At 37.9% G+C, this 13416-nt stretch overlaps 1 protein-coding gene across 1 annotated transcript; it reads right to left on the reverse strand.

Moving 5' to 3' along the window:
• Nucleotides 1-3172: 3172 nt before the first annotated feature.
• EREG (epiregulin) lies at nucleotides 3173-9859 on the reverse strand. The gene is made up of 5 exons (XM_028100581.1): nucleotides 9844-9859; nucleotides 7180-7266; nucleotides 5044-5167; nucleotides 4282-4431; nucleotides 3173-3254 (listed from the first exon to the last, which is right to left on the reverse strand). Exons 1-5 carry the CDS (start codon nucleotides 9857-9859, stop codon nucleotides 3173-3175), a joined length of 459 nt encoding a protein of 152 aa, XP_027956382.1.
• Nucleotides 9860-13416: the final 3557 nt, after the last annotated feature.

Consider the following 13416-nt stretch of genomic DNA (forward strand, 5'->3'; position numbering starts at 1 on the left):
ATCTTTCTAAGTCTTTATATCTAAACACATCGTAGTTCTGTCACTGCTTTTACTTATTATGGAAAAAAAAAGAAAAAAGAGAAACTTCATTTATCAGTGAAACTTTTATGTACGATAGTTAATGCATTTTTATTTTTCATTTGTGTTTTTTTTCCAGTTCCCAACAAAAATAAATAAACATTAACAACATCTTGTAAAGTATCTATATTCTCCTTCAATATCTTAAGGTACACAATTATCAAAGTTGATATTGAACACAAACAAATTGATACAATTCAGTACTCTGATAAAATCCATTGTCAGATAAGTTAGTTTAAACTGCATGCAACACAACTTTATGTTCCATAGCATCTTCAATACAAACTGTATACCAAAATGGCTCTTCAAACTTAAAAAGTGCAATTATTAAGAGTGCAAAAACAGCAAAGAGAAAAATACGCTATCTTACAGTTAGCATCATCCATTTTGAATAATGGACATGTTTTAGGTAAAATTACTTTTTGCTAAAACATTTAAAACATACACTGCTTTGCAAGTTGTTACTCCCTTTCTCCCATATGAATAAGAGTAGGAAAAAAAATCAGAAAATATTGGGTAGCAAGTTAAACACATTTTTTCCCTCCGAAGTCTACAGAGTGGATATTGGAGCAAAAATGACAATGCAGATCGGACATGAGCTTTTCAAAACAAGATTACTGAATTCAACAGAAATTAGAAACTAGTACGTGTATTTCCAACTTAAAAATTGACTTAATGCCTGACAGCATTTGTTCTCAGTACGCTGGATATATATAGCCTCTTCTAGAAATATATATAGTGAGAAATCTGTAAAATAAGGCAGATAAATATGAGCCCAAGTCTTTCCATTGTTTGTAGGAAATTTGAGCTGATGGCAATCATCTGCTGTCTGCTCAGAATTACCCTCATCAAAACAATTATTTCTGACTTATTTTCACCCATAGGACACAATCTGGGTCATATCTCTTTATTATTTAATATACATTTATAAATATAGATTTAGCTTTTACAGGGGCTAGTTTTTTAAGCATCCTTAAGATTAAAAACACCTCAAACTACTTACAATTAGTTACATAATATGAATTGAGATGTTTAAGATAAACCAATGTAACTCCCTTTTTGTAAGTTAAATAAGTGAATTGCTGTTGATTTCTCAGTAAGTCAATTTTCTTTGACACCATCAAGATCACTTAAAATAGGCTTCATTTACATCTAGTAGGTGTCAGTAAGAATGCGTAGGACTTAAGATGTGTTCTTACACAGCACATTTGACTTCAGCTATATTAAATGGGAGCCAGAAATATCCTTTTAGATCTCACTGAATTTTATTTTATTTCTCTTCATCTTGTTTTTAGATTTCATCTATTTTTGAAAGAGCAACAAATGACTATAATTCTATGATTGAGCTCATGTGTACATGTGTTTTTGCATATGAATATGTATATTTTATATATGTATATTTTATACACACACACACACACACACACACACACACACACTGTGTGTTTTTCCCCTAATAGTCAGGGACCGGATCCAACACTTTGGGGAAGAGTCATACGAAAGCACCAGGGCACAAAGGAAGGGAAGAAAGAAGAAGGGATCCATATGGAGACAAACCCTGGCACCTGGCACTTCAGAAGTCAGCCATGGTTTCTTTTCTCGTTGTCGCCCTAGCACCTGCCAGGAAAAAAGGTGGAAAAAGAATAGACCCTCCCTAACAAGATGTGTGATGCTGAGAGACTCTACCCACAGGTCTAGTATTCAATGAGGCAGTCTCCCCTGAGGCTGGAAGGTGTTGACAGCCACGGTTCCTTATTCGGTTGCCCCAGGTACCCTTATTAACTCACTGAGACCATGGGCTCAAGCACACGAGAAACCTTCTTCTCTTCCCCCCAAAATAAACAAAAGACAGAAAACTGGGCCCTGGTTTCATCTCAGTCTCCAACAGAAGGCATGGTTAAGTCTCTAAATTTCCATGGTTAAGTCTCTAAATTTCAGAAGTTTTCAAATGAATTTGTTCATTTGGGAAAATACACTGTGATCTATTTCTTCTACATCCTACATCAGGAGATTACTTTAACCATATAATTTTAAATTGCAGAAGGAGCTACTTAACTCCATTGTCTTAAGTTAAAACTCTTTTGCATAGAAGATGAAATAACTGTATTACCATCTTTTAACAATAGATAGAATTATTGTCTTATTTTTTAAAATGGTGATTAGTCCCTCAAATTTTGGACTGAGACTTAATCTTAGGATTCTTAATCAAATTCCCTATGAAAAGAAATACCCCTGAAAAGAAGCCCAAATTCGGGCTCCAAGTGTGGATTTTTTTTTTAATTGTCTCATGAGTGACAGTTACCTCACATAAATGTTGTACTGAAAAGAAAAGAAACATCACGAAGCTATAAAATGCCTGCAATTTATATGAAAGATGGTATAAAATGAAGTTGTCAATTCATTTAATGCAAGGGGAAGCTGCAGATGGGTGACTCGTATCCGCAGGAGTTGTGGGTAGAGTAAGGAACTGCCCACCTCCCTTCCAGGCCACTAAACACGGAGCCACAGAGGAGGATAGGGGGGGGACACAGCCCTCCCCGGTTTAGGTTGTTCCCAGTATGTAGCGTTTAGCACAGGATCCAGATTTGCTTCGCGCCAATTCCCATCACATTAGTGTTTTAATACATAACACCATCGTGCCAAGTCATACATCAAACTACAATATAGTCAAACCAGTTATCGCTAATTGGAGGAGTAGGAAAATAACACTTATTTGAGTTGATTTGACCATATACTTAGGCTTAACAGAAACCTGTCATTTGTGACACTTCCTGAGCAACAAACTGGACATCCTTCACTCCTAAACATGGCGGTAGCCAGCAACTAAGCTTTGGAGCTAAAGCATTTAGTCCAGGAAATTATTTCTTACAAAAATATTGACTTTTTTTCTATATTATATATTTCTTATACATTATACATTAGCAAATAGTCTGTCAAAAATAAAACAAAAATAAAAAAAAACTTGTCCAAATATATTAAAAGTGCACCATTGTCGACTTATCACATGATCCAGCATAAATATTATTAATAAAATAGGAATATTAACATAACCAGGCGTGCATAACCATCCCTGCCGGTAGCTTGATGGCCTCATTCAGACTTGTGGCAATGCTGGATCCCCTGACGTCACCCTTTCATATTCCTTTTTGGGTTCTTTACTTTTTCGATTTCTGTACCTAGAATTATTCAGAAATGAAACTGTTAGCACTGTAGTTAATAGTATTAAAAACAAAGTATGCTAACAAAATAAACCAACATACAGACTCAAAAGGTACATCAGCATAGCGTTTCCAAAATGACAAAGGTCAACAGGTTTAGGCTGGACCAGAGAAAAAAAGGAAGGAGAAAGGGGTAGTGCTCTGTGGTCAAACAATTTGGGGAGGGAATGGAGAAACACAGTTAAAGGACTTCTCCGAGACTTTAACATGTCATGAAAATTACAAAATTCCAGGAGAGCATGTGACCAAATTTAAGCCTAGGTGTTTCATTCTTTCTCCTTCTCTCTCATTTTTCTTCCCTTCCTTTCCCTTCTCTCTCTCCATTTCTCCCACTCTCTCTTCTTCCTTCCTTCCTTCCTTCCTTTCTCTTTCTTTCTTTCTTTCTTTCTTTCTTTCTTTCTTTCTTTCTTTCTTTCTTTCTTTCTTTCTTTCTTTCTTTCTCTCTCTCTCTCTCTCTCTCTCTCTCTCTCTCTCTCTCTCTTTCTTTCTTTCTTTCTTTCTTTCTTTCTTCTTTCTTTCTTTCTTTCCTTTTTCTTTCCTACTGAAAAAGCAGTATTTCTGGGGCACCTGAGTGGCTCAGTCAGTTAAGAGTCTGCCTTCGGCTCAGGTCATGATCCCAGGGTCCTGGGATAGAGCCCCACATCAGGCTCCCTGCTCAGCAGGGCGTCTGCTTCTCCTTCTCCCTCTGCCCCTGCCCCCACTCATGATCTCTCTCTCACTCTCTCTTGCTCTGCTCTCTATCTCAAAAAAAAGAAAGAAAGAAAGAAAGAAAGAAAGAAAGAAAGAAAGAAAGAAAAAGAAATAGCAGAGCTAATAGTAGAGTCAAATCCGTATGTCCCACCACTGAAACTTCTTTGTAAGTACCATCATTACAGAATCCATCTTATCCCTTGAAATAATACTTGGTCCATAGTTCTACCCAGTTTATAAGTCTGTATTGTATAAAAATAATTTGTAGAAGCAGGGTTAAAAAACACTGGCTTACCATCTGCAAAAGTAGTATATGGAACCAGCGACTATGACAAGAAACAAGATAATGAGAATCACAGTCAAAGCCACATATTCTTTGCTCAAGGGCTGTTGGACGGTTAAAAAGAAGTGCTCGCATCGGACACCAGTGTACCCCACTTCACACCTAAAGGAAAATACGAGAAAAAGATCAGTTACTTCAAAAAAGAAATTATTGTTATGAATCAGTTGCTTAAGAACTCATCTCACACTGTAATGTAAGAAATCAACAAGGTTTGCCAAAAGTTGTAAAGAGGAATTCAAAGACTGACGTTAGAGCAGGGCCAACATTGATAAAGAGAGTTTCTCAGCTCTCAGCTCAACCCTGGTGGTAAAGGGACGGGCTGGCTCACCTGCCAGGGCGGCTGACAATCTCCAATGCTGTTTTTAAGTTTTGTAGGTTTGAGGTGCTTTTTGTCAAAATCAGTGCAATGAACTCATAAAACAGGGGCTGATGTAGAGGCCCAGTGGAACCACCATCATGACAAGTATGAGAAGGAAGCAGCGACGCCCTCCCCACTCTGCACCCCTGAAGTATCTGTATGATTTGAGAGCTACTCTTTGTTCCCTAACTCTAAAAAACTCACTTAATAAAGTTCCTGATAGCATGTATAACTGCATGCTAATAGTATGTATAAACAATAGCCCATGGAAATATAGGTCAACTTCAAAAAATAAAAAAAAAAATAGAGAATATAAGTTAAAAAAAAAACACTGGTTTTTGTTTTTGGCATATTACCTGCAGTAATTTTGACTCATGTCCACCAGGTAGATGCACTGTCCATGCAAACAGTAGCCGTTCATGTCAGAGCTACACTTGGTTATTGACACTTGAGCCACACGTGGATTGTCTTCTATCTGAACTGTGAAGGGAACGGAAAGTTGGATATATTCTGCTGCTTTCTTTAACACATTAATCACCCTTTCCTATAATAAACATTGAGCTACTGTAGCAAAGCAGGTCAGGTGCCAATCAGTCGAGGAGAATTTTTAGAACTAGGAAGTCCCTCTAGTTATCATATTCTCTATACCAATAAACAAACATTTGACCCCCTAAGGAAAATGTCCAACAGACTAGACAAACAAAATAAGACCTGGGGCTTTAATTCACAAATGAGAATCCTGAAGGATAGAAAAGGCAAGTTTAAGACACAAAAATCATTATCCTCTACAGTTATTCATTTACCCCAAGTTTGCCTGACTTTTTTTCAAATCTCAAAATAATTCTGCAGTTCATTATTCCAAAGGAATTGCAAACTGAATCCATTAATTGATTCAAGAGACCAAAATTCTACAATGGTTTTAAGCCAGGAAGCATGTTCTGGTGCGCATTCCCAAATTTTTGAGGCTACCGTCAAAGAAATCAATCAAAGCCTCCCCAACATCTGTAACCATGAGAACTAAACTAGACAAATCTTGACTTACAGATGCCTGGGTTAGACAAACACAACAATGAAATAGGAGCCTCATTAGAAATGGTGTTGCAACCTATATATAAAATTCACTTTAGGATGATTTAGTTACTAAAATGTGAAGGATGCTTATGAAATAATCGAACAATAGCATCTTGATTGTAATATTTCTGCTCCAACAAACAAACAAAACAACAACAACAACAACAACAAAAAGTGGGAGGCAGATCAAACTTCTAGAGAGCCCAGTGATGAAGGAGGACAAGAGAACAAAAATACTAATTTGAGGGGTTACCTACACCCCGATGTTTATAGCAGCATGATCTACAATAGCCAAACTATGGAAACAGACCAAGTATCCACCAACTGATGAATGGATAAAGAAGTGGTATATACATATATATATATGTATGTATATGATGGAATGAAATCTTGCCATTTGTAATGACGTGGATGGAGCTAGAGAGTATTATGCTAAATGAAATAAGCCAAAGAAAGACAAATACCATATGATTTCACTCATATGTGGAATTTAAGAAACAAAACAAATGAGCAAAGGGAAAAAACAGAGAGAGAGAGAAAGAGGCAAACCAAGACAGACTCATAACTATAGAGAACAAATTGATGGTTACCAGAGGGGAGATGGCAGGAAGATGGGTGAACTAGATGTTGGGGATTGAGGAGTGCACTTGTGATGAGCACTGCGTGATGCATGAAGTGCTGAATCACTACAGTGTACACCTGAAATTAATATTACATTGTATGTTAACTAACTGGAATTTAAATAAAACTCAAAAAGAAAACCCTAAATAGTGGAGTCATAACACAAAGGAGGACAAGAGAGAAGGCGACATCGTTTTGGAAATACGCTAGTTCCTCAGGATAACCCCCGGCTCAATACTCAGACTGAATCTAAAGCAGATCTCTCCTGAACCACATCCAGAGCCCTCAGGGGTCCCTGAGGGAAACAGACTATGCATCACTTCTCTTTTGTATTCCATGCCTACGCACGGCATTTGACATGTATTAAGTACTCCATAACTATTTCTGAATGAAGGTTGTAACTAGGAAGAAAGGACATCATTTATTCCTTTCACAAAAAATAACAAAATGTATTGATTATCTACTGTGCACAAAGTTTAAATTTTCCTGTTTTGCCTGGGATCCAACCTCTAACAACGGTTTTACAGCAAAGCCAAATGAAATCAGAATCTGATTTTCATTGTTTCCTATCACTTTAAGATCCAATCTTTCTATATAACTAGATGCCTTGTCCCTCTCCCACTAGTGATCCTTTTATATAATTTTTCCAGACCACTAGTTTGTAAGGGTGTTAAAAAAATGATTCTAACATAGCAGCTATCGGCCCCCTTTCCTCTACACTGTCATATATCCGTCCTCTGAGTACATTCCTCTTATGAACACGTGATGCCCTGGTGTCACGTTGGCAAAGCTGGGCTTACCTAACGCTGTGCAGTTATCTTCGGATTCTCCCGGGATGCAGGAAGGAATCACAGTGGTGCCCAGAACAGCTTGGAGGAGATGGAGACCTATTTATGGCGGGGGTGGGGAGGAAACAAATATATAAGCAGTGCTTCAAGGAAAGAAACCTTGATCAGATTTCCACATAACCACAGTACTATAGGGTTGTTTTAATTATTTCAAGAATTCAAATTCGATCCATCAAAACCATAAGAGAAACTAATTTGTGAAAACAGGCACATAACTGAAAATAAATGAGCCCCCAGCTCCCTGTCCAAGGGTGAAAACCTTGGCATGACATTCCTGGTTACAGGTCTGACCAGCTCTACATGTCAAAGACCTGACTGTGAAGCTTGATTTCCTAAGAAGCTTAGCAATCGAAACTGTAGGATTTTCATTATTTTGCCCCACGATGTGTTCGGAGCAATGCTCCAAGGTAGAACCTATCACAAAAGAAGGCTTCAATAAAACTCAGGTTCTACTGCCGGTGACAACAAAACAAGACTCTCAACCTTAGATATGTTCCTTGTTGATTTAAGTGCCTACATTACTCTTTGCATTGTATTATGCGCAAAAGTAGATTTTGATTAATAAAATGTAATCTAAGGAAAGTCAGAACATATCTTATCTAATATGGGAATGAACGTCCATCCTACATGAACCATGGAGCCCCAGAAGCCAGTTTCCGTCAGCCCAGTAAAAGTCTGAGGTTTTTTTATTGTGTGTTTACCACTTGAAAGACAAATGTTGGAAAACAGCCTCCAGAATGACTCAAGTAGTTTCTGAATTGCATAGAAAGCCTAAGAAGAATCTTTTTAATTGCACCTGAAGAGGATTTAGCTGCTTCTGTTGAGGAGTTGGGCGTTTGCACTTCACCCTTCTTTCTAGTCGATATGAGTAACTGTTACATAGTCAATACGAAGGGCGGTGAGACCATTAGTTGCAATGACTGGCAGCAGTTAACACTTCTCGAACGTGGACTATATGCAGGCGTGGTTCTTATCGTCTTTATCTGTATTATCTTATTCCATCCCCTCGGTGACTCTTTGAAGAAGATACTACTGTTATCCCCGCTAGACATGAGAGAAAACTGAGACAGAGAGTTTAAGTAACTTTCCCAAGAGTGCAGAGCAATGTTGTTAATGGGCCACCTTATAGAACTTGGAAACAGGCAATGACACTAGGAGATAGTGACCACCACGCAGACAAATCAGGGCAAATATAATTGAAGCAGGGCCTTTAATCCCATAGGGAGACAACAAAGTATGATGGAAAGGCAATCCCGGGAGAAAGCCTGAGTTATGTGATTTTGGAAAAATTGATTAGCTTCTCCGGATCTTAGTTTCCTCTGCTTCACGGAGTTTGGGGGTGAATTAAATGAAATGATATTTTTCCAAAATGCCTAGCGCACTAGAGACTCCCGCAAATATTCCATGCTACTCTTGATCTGGCCTCTAGTTTTAGCACCATATGTGGGTAGTGCCCTCTACTGGTCTATAACAAGATTACAAGTCTCTTTGTAATTAGGTATTTTATTTAATCCACATAAGAAAGGATTTTATTTTACTTTTTCTCAATCAGAGGAGACGTGTATATGTTAAGTATATTGCATATCATTGAGGTGCTAAAAAGGAAATTACACATCAGGATCATAGCTTATAATGTTTCATATAATGTTTCATAATGTTTCAAACTTGACCCTTAGAACAATCCTATTAAGTAGTTACTAGCTCCAAACAACCTCAGTGCAGTTAAATTAAATGTCCAAGACCGAGTATATAGTTAGTGGCCTTAAAAATAAGAGTTAGGAATCTCTCTTTGTTCAGCAAGACTCATAATCTTTCAATGATTTGACAATACTGTTTGGAAAATTTAGAACTATCTCCTTCCCACCCCATACTTCTCCTACAATATAAATACTGCTTCCATTGGTCTTAAAGGAAACATAAATCATCGTTCTTAAATGACAACAAAAAATGGCTAAAGTTCAGATTTCACTGTCATGCAAACAGAGATAGAAAAAGATAACTTTGTCTACGTAGCTTTTTGTGGGGAGTGGGCTAGCTTCTCATACAAGCCAATTTTGTTCTCCTTTTCAATTTAATTCTGCCATGCACTTTTTCTATCAAAGAATTAAACCCTTTAGCGTACACAGTCCACTCAACACAAACCGTTGCTCTAGATGTGTGTTTTTACATCCTTGACACTCCTATGCCTCCAAGCTTCCTCAACTGAGAAAGGCTTTGGCAGAAACGTTCCCAATTCTCCCACCAAGAAATTCTTCCAACAGCCCGGGCCACCGTGCAAACATACATTTGAGGCTCGTTTCTCTATCTTTTGTGGAAATCAAAGACTAGCCTTTCCTGTTTGGATCTGTTTACAACAGCAACCTGAGACTATTACAGAATTCAGCTAATTGTTTTCGGATGTTGCTCCTTAGTCTTTTTTTTTTTTTTCTTAAGGTTTTTAGTAGTTGTTAGTTTTTCCACTGGTTCCACCTGGTCAGGCCACAGGTGAAATATTTGTCTTTGTGAATTAAAGAATGTTCAGTGCAGGGTGTGCCTCCACAAAAACTGGGCTCTCCTAACCTGTGACGCTCCCTTGGACATAGTCCATGGCTCAGGGATGGTTTCTATGAGACTCACCGCATGAATTCAACATCCGGGTCTCCTACAGATGAAATTGTAAATAATTTTAAATATTCTCAAATGAAAGGCTGCAGTTCTGTCATGGACGTACACAGCCAATAAAATAGCAAAATTGTTGCTAAATCTCCTGTCCCTCCACACAGCTCTAGTGCTTTAAAGGAGTGATTTTAAAGCTTGCTTCCGTCAACTTCATGTCTGCCCCACACCCTTGCAAACTCAAGCAGAACAGTAGGTGAAGCTGATCAAAATATTGAAAAAGTCAACCCATGGAGAATTCTGATATCCACCACCCTGTCACCCTTAAGAATCACTACTCACTATTTTAAAATCATACAGGGAAGGAAGGGATGCTAAAGTCCTATACATATATTTCCTTAATCTTACAGGGTTTTTTTTTTTTTTCATGATTTAGTGTTATTTGAACAATGATGGTCTATGATTCAATTGCAAATACTATCTCTGAGTTTTTGATCCTTGACCATGGATCCCTGCTAAGAAAATAATTCACCATGATATTAATTAAGGATTTGGGATAGCGTCAATGTGTCAGAAAACCGACCTGGTGGCAAACTTTACTTTGGTAACTAAAGTACCCCAAGGCCTGGGTGCCTCAGTCAGTTAAGCATCTGCCTTTGGCTCAAGTCATGATCCAGGGTCCTGGGATCGAGCCCCGCATCGGGCTCCCTGCTCTGCGGGAAGCCTGCTTCTCCCTCTGCCTGCCACTCCCCCTGCTTGTTTGCCCACGCTCTCTCTCTCTCTGACAAATAAATAAATAAAATCTTTCAAAAATAAATGAATAAAGTATAGAGGAATTGTGTGCAAGATGGTATGGGGTAGATGATCTGTAAACTCAAAATTGGCTTTTGGGACTCTGTTTCAGTAATGCTATAAAACTCAAAATTCCTTTAGAGGCCATTATTTCTGTCAAATCTCCAAACGAGTTTTAGGAATTCGAAGCACACCTCTTCATCTCTCTGCCTTCACCTTTCAGAGACTGTGTTTCAATGAAATCTCAAATGTGCCAGCAGGAAGTGGCGCAGGTGACTCACAGGATACAAATCACCTCTACTTTGTGAGTCAGGGCCAAGCCTACGTCCTTACACAATACTGGGGCACTGTGCGTGGGAGAGGTTGAGGATCCTCATCCGAATGGGGGTATCACTAAATGCCATGGGCCCCAAGGCACTCAGAAGTGCTTGCCCAACCATCAAGAGGAATGCCAGCAGTAGGAAATGTCCTTATTTCACATGGTTTCCTCTGACCTTGCTTCCTCACAACTACACCGAGGGGCTCATCTAGAAGGAGGCTGGGATTCGGTGATTGGCTGACCAGGCCAATTCTGCAAAGTCAATTGGCAATTCTCAGAGATAAAATGGCTCTCGTGAATAACAATGAAGCAAATCAAAATGAGCCCAGGTAAAATGAGATAGGTTACAGAATGAAAAGAATGCACCTTATTTTCCCATCTTAAACTTTTAGAATATTTAGACTAGAACTATAAACTCATAATGAATCATAATATTTGCCCAGCCCAAACAAGTAGCAAAATCCACTTTGTTCACACTTTTGGTGTGGTCACATGCCTCCCCTGCTCAAGGACTGTTAGTTTCCTACCTTCTTCCATGGCAGTCTATAATTTGAGGATTTGTCTGTGACAGAGTAAGCTTGGCTTGTTAGGACTTGTGGGTGAATATGCCTTCAACATTTCCAAATGCCTTCTCATTTAAAATTAAAATCCACTATTAGAAAAGGTCTGGCTTCACCTTGGCACATCATCAGATCCTGAAAAGAACTACTGTCAGTGCTTCTTAGTGACAGCCTAACTTTCCAGAGAACTAGAGAGAGATAGAGTGAGAGAGAGAATATAAACCTTGCCTTTTTCCAGCCACCATCCTCTTTCTACGGTTTTTCAGTGTTAACCTTCTAACTAAGCTTCATTAAATAATGAATGTGAAAACAAACTAGAACTATTTCAAATAAAACTGGATGAAACCAGAAGTTGGTATGTTACAAATAAGTATTTCTTTTAATTTTGAGTTTTAAAAGGTAGCCATAGGATCTTCCTTGTCAAATGGCAAGAAACGATTTAATAGGCCATGCTTTTTAATTCATAGGCATTAAATAATACTCTTCAGTTCTAGTAGTAATTCCTAAATCATACTTCAATGTGCTCATATATTTTAGTCAGCCTACAAGACCGTACTTAAAGCCATTCAATCAAGAAATCAGTAAGTTAAAATGTGAGGATATAGTTTATTTTACCTAAAAATGGATTTAAAGATGCATATCATATTCATAATGGAAGCGTTCTCATAAGAGAATGCATATCAACTCTTATGGAAAGTGTACAATTTATATTAATCTGGGTGTTTGGAATTTTTTGATGAAGAGCTCTAAATATAGGACTCTCATTCCCTAAAAGCTAAAGATTCATCTCTAGAGTATTATTTCAAATGTGCTATCAAAAATATTTTTTTTCTTCAAGCTGTTCCATGGGGGAGTCTTTTTACAACCCTTTCCACATTCACTCCCTTCCATCTTGCTTCTCACACCCATCCCTACTGACCCAATTCAGAAATTTAAATTACTATCACATTACTGTTTTGAAAGAAAAATCTCCTAAACAGCAACAGTCTGGAATGTTTGCCATTTGCCTTCTTTTAATTATGGCCATATTGTGGACTGAAGCTTTGAATACTTAATGGTATTTTTAAAACTATATTGCCAATCATATCATTCATTCTTTATAGAAGCCTACTGCCGCAAATGAATTCACAAAAAAATAGCTTTAAATAAGTGAGCATGAAAAACATGGGTACATAAAAAGTAATTTTAAAAGCCTCAAAGTTAATTATTTTTCATTCATAGAAATCTGTATAATGCAACTAGCACTTTGGAAGCACTAAGAAATTTTATTTTGTGAAAACATATTTTTTGGTTAACATGGGAGACTTCAGTGAGAAACACATCCACCTCTGTAGTATGATAGGAGGGTGGAAAGGGCTTAGTTATACTCCATAAATGGGAAAGAAGGGGAGTAGCATAGCCTAGACTTACTTCTAGTAACCACATGTCTCAAATTGTATTTGTTCAATAAGTATTGAGATTTTTCTATATGTAAGAGATTGAACAAAATCTGAAAGGCAGATTAATGCAAAAGACAGAGTTCCTGTCCTCAATAGAGTTAATAGGCTAGAGACTTGTGGGTGGAGAGGAAAGGACAGAATTCATAGGTGATGCCAAGTTCCTGCAAATACCAAGGACGATGGTGCCATGAGGAGAGTAAAAGACATGGGCAACACAGTGGTTTTGGGGTGGCATTTGCAGCTAGTGGACAGGAATGAGTAAAGGAATTTGAGTTTGTAGTTCCTATTTGATCTGTTTATATTTAGGAGGCATTTGGGAATACAGTTCTTGAATAAGAAATAAAAACGCACTTACGGAGTCCATTTGAAAGTCATATGTGGAAATACGACCATTAAAGGCATAGGGGCCATTCACATGTTCCAAGGGAAATAGTATGGAATGGAAAATACTAGAGCTTGGAGAAAGAAGTGATGAGGAATGAAT

The sequence above is a fragment of the Eumetopias jubatus genome, unplaced genomic scaffold, assembly GCF_037043125.1.
Source record: "Eumetopias jubatus isolate StellerSeaLion01/CBP00866 unplaced genomic scaffold, mEumJub1_p1.0 scaffold_2, whole genome shotgun sequence".
NCBI lineage: Eukaryota > Metazoa > Chordata > Mammalia > Carnivora > Otariidae > Eumetopias > Eumetopias jubatus.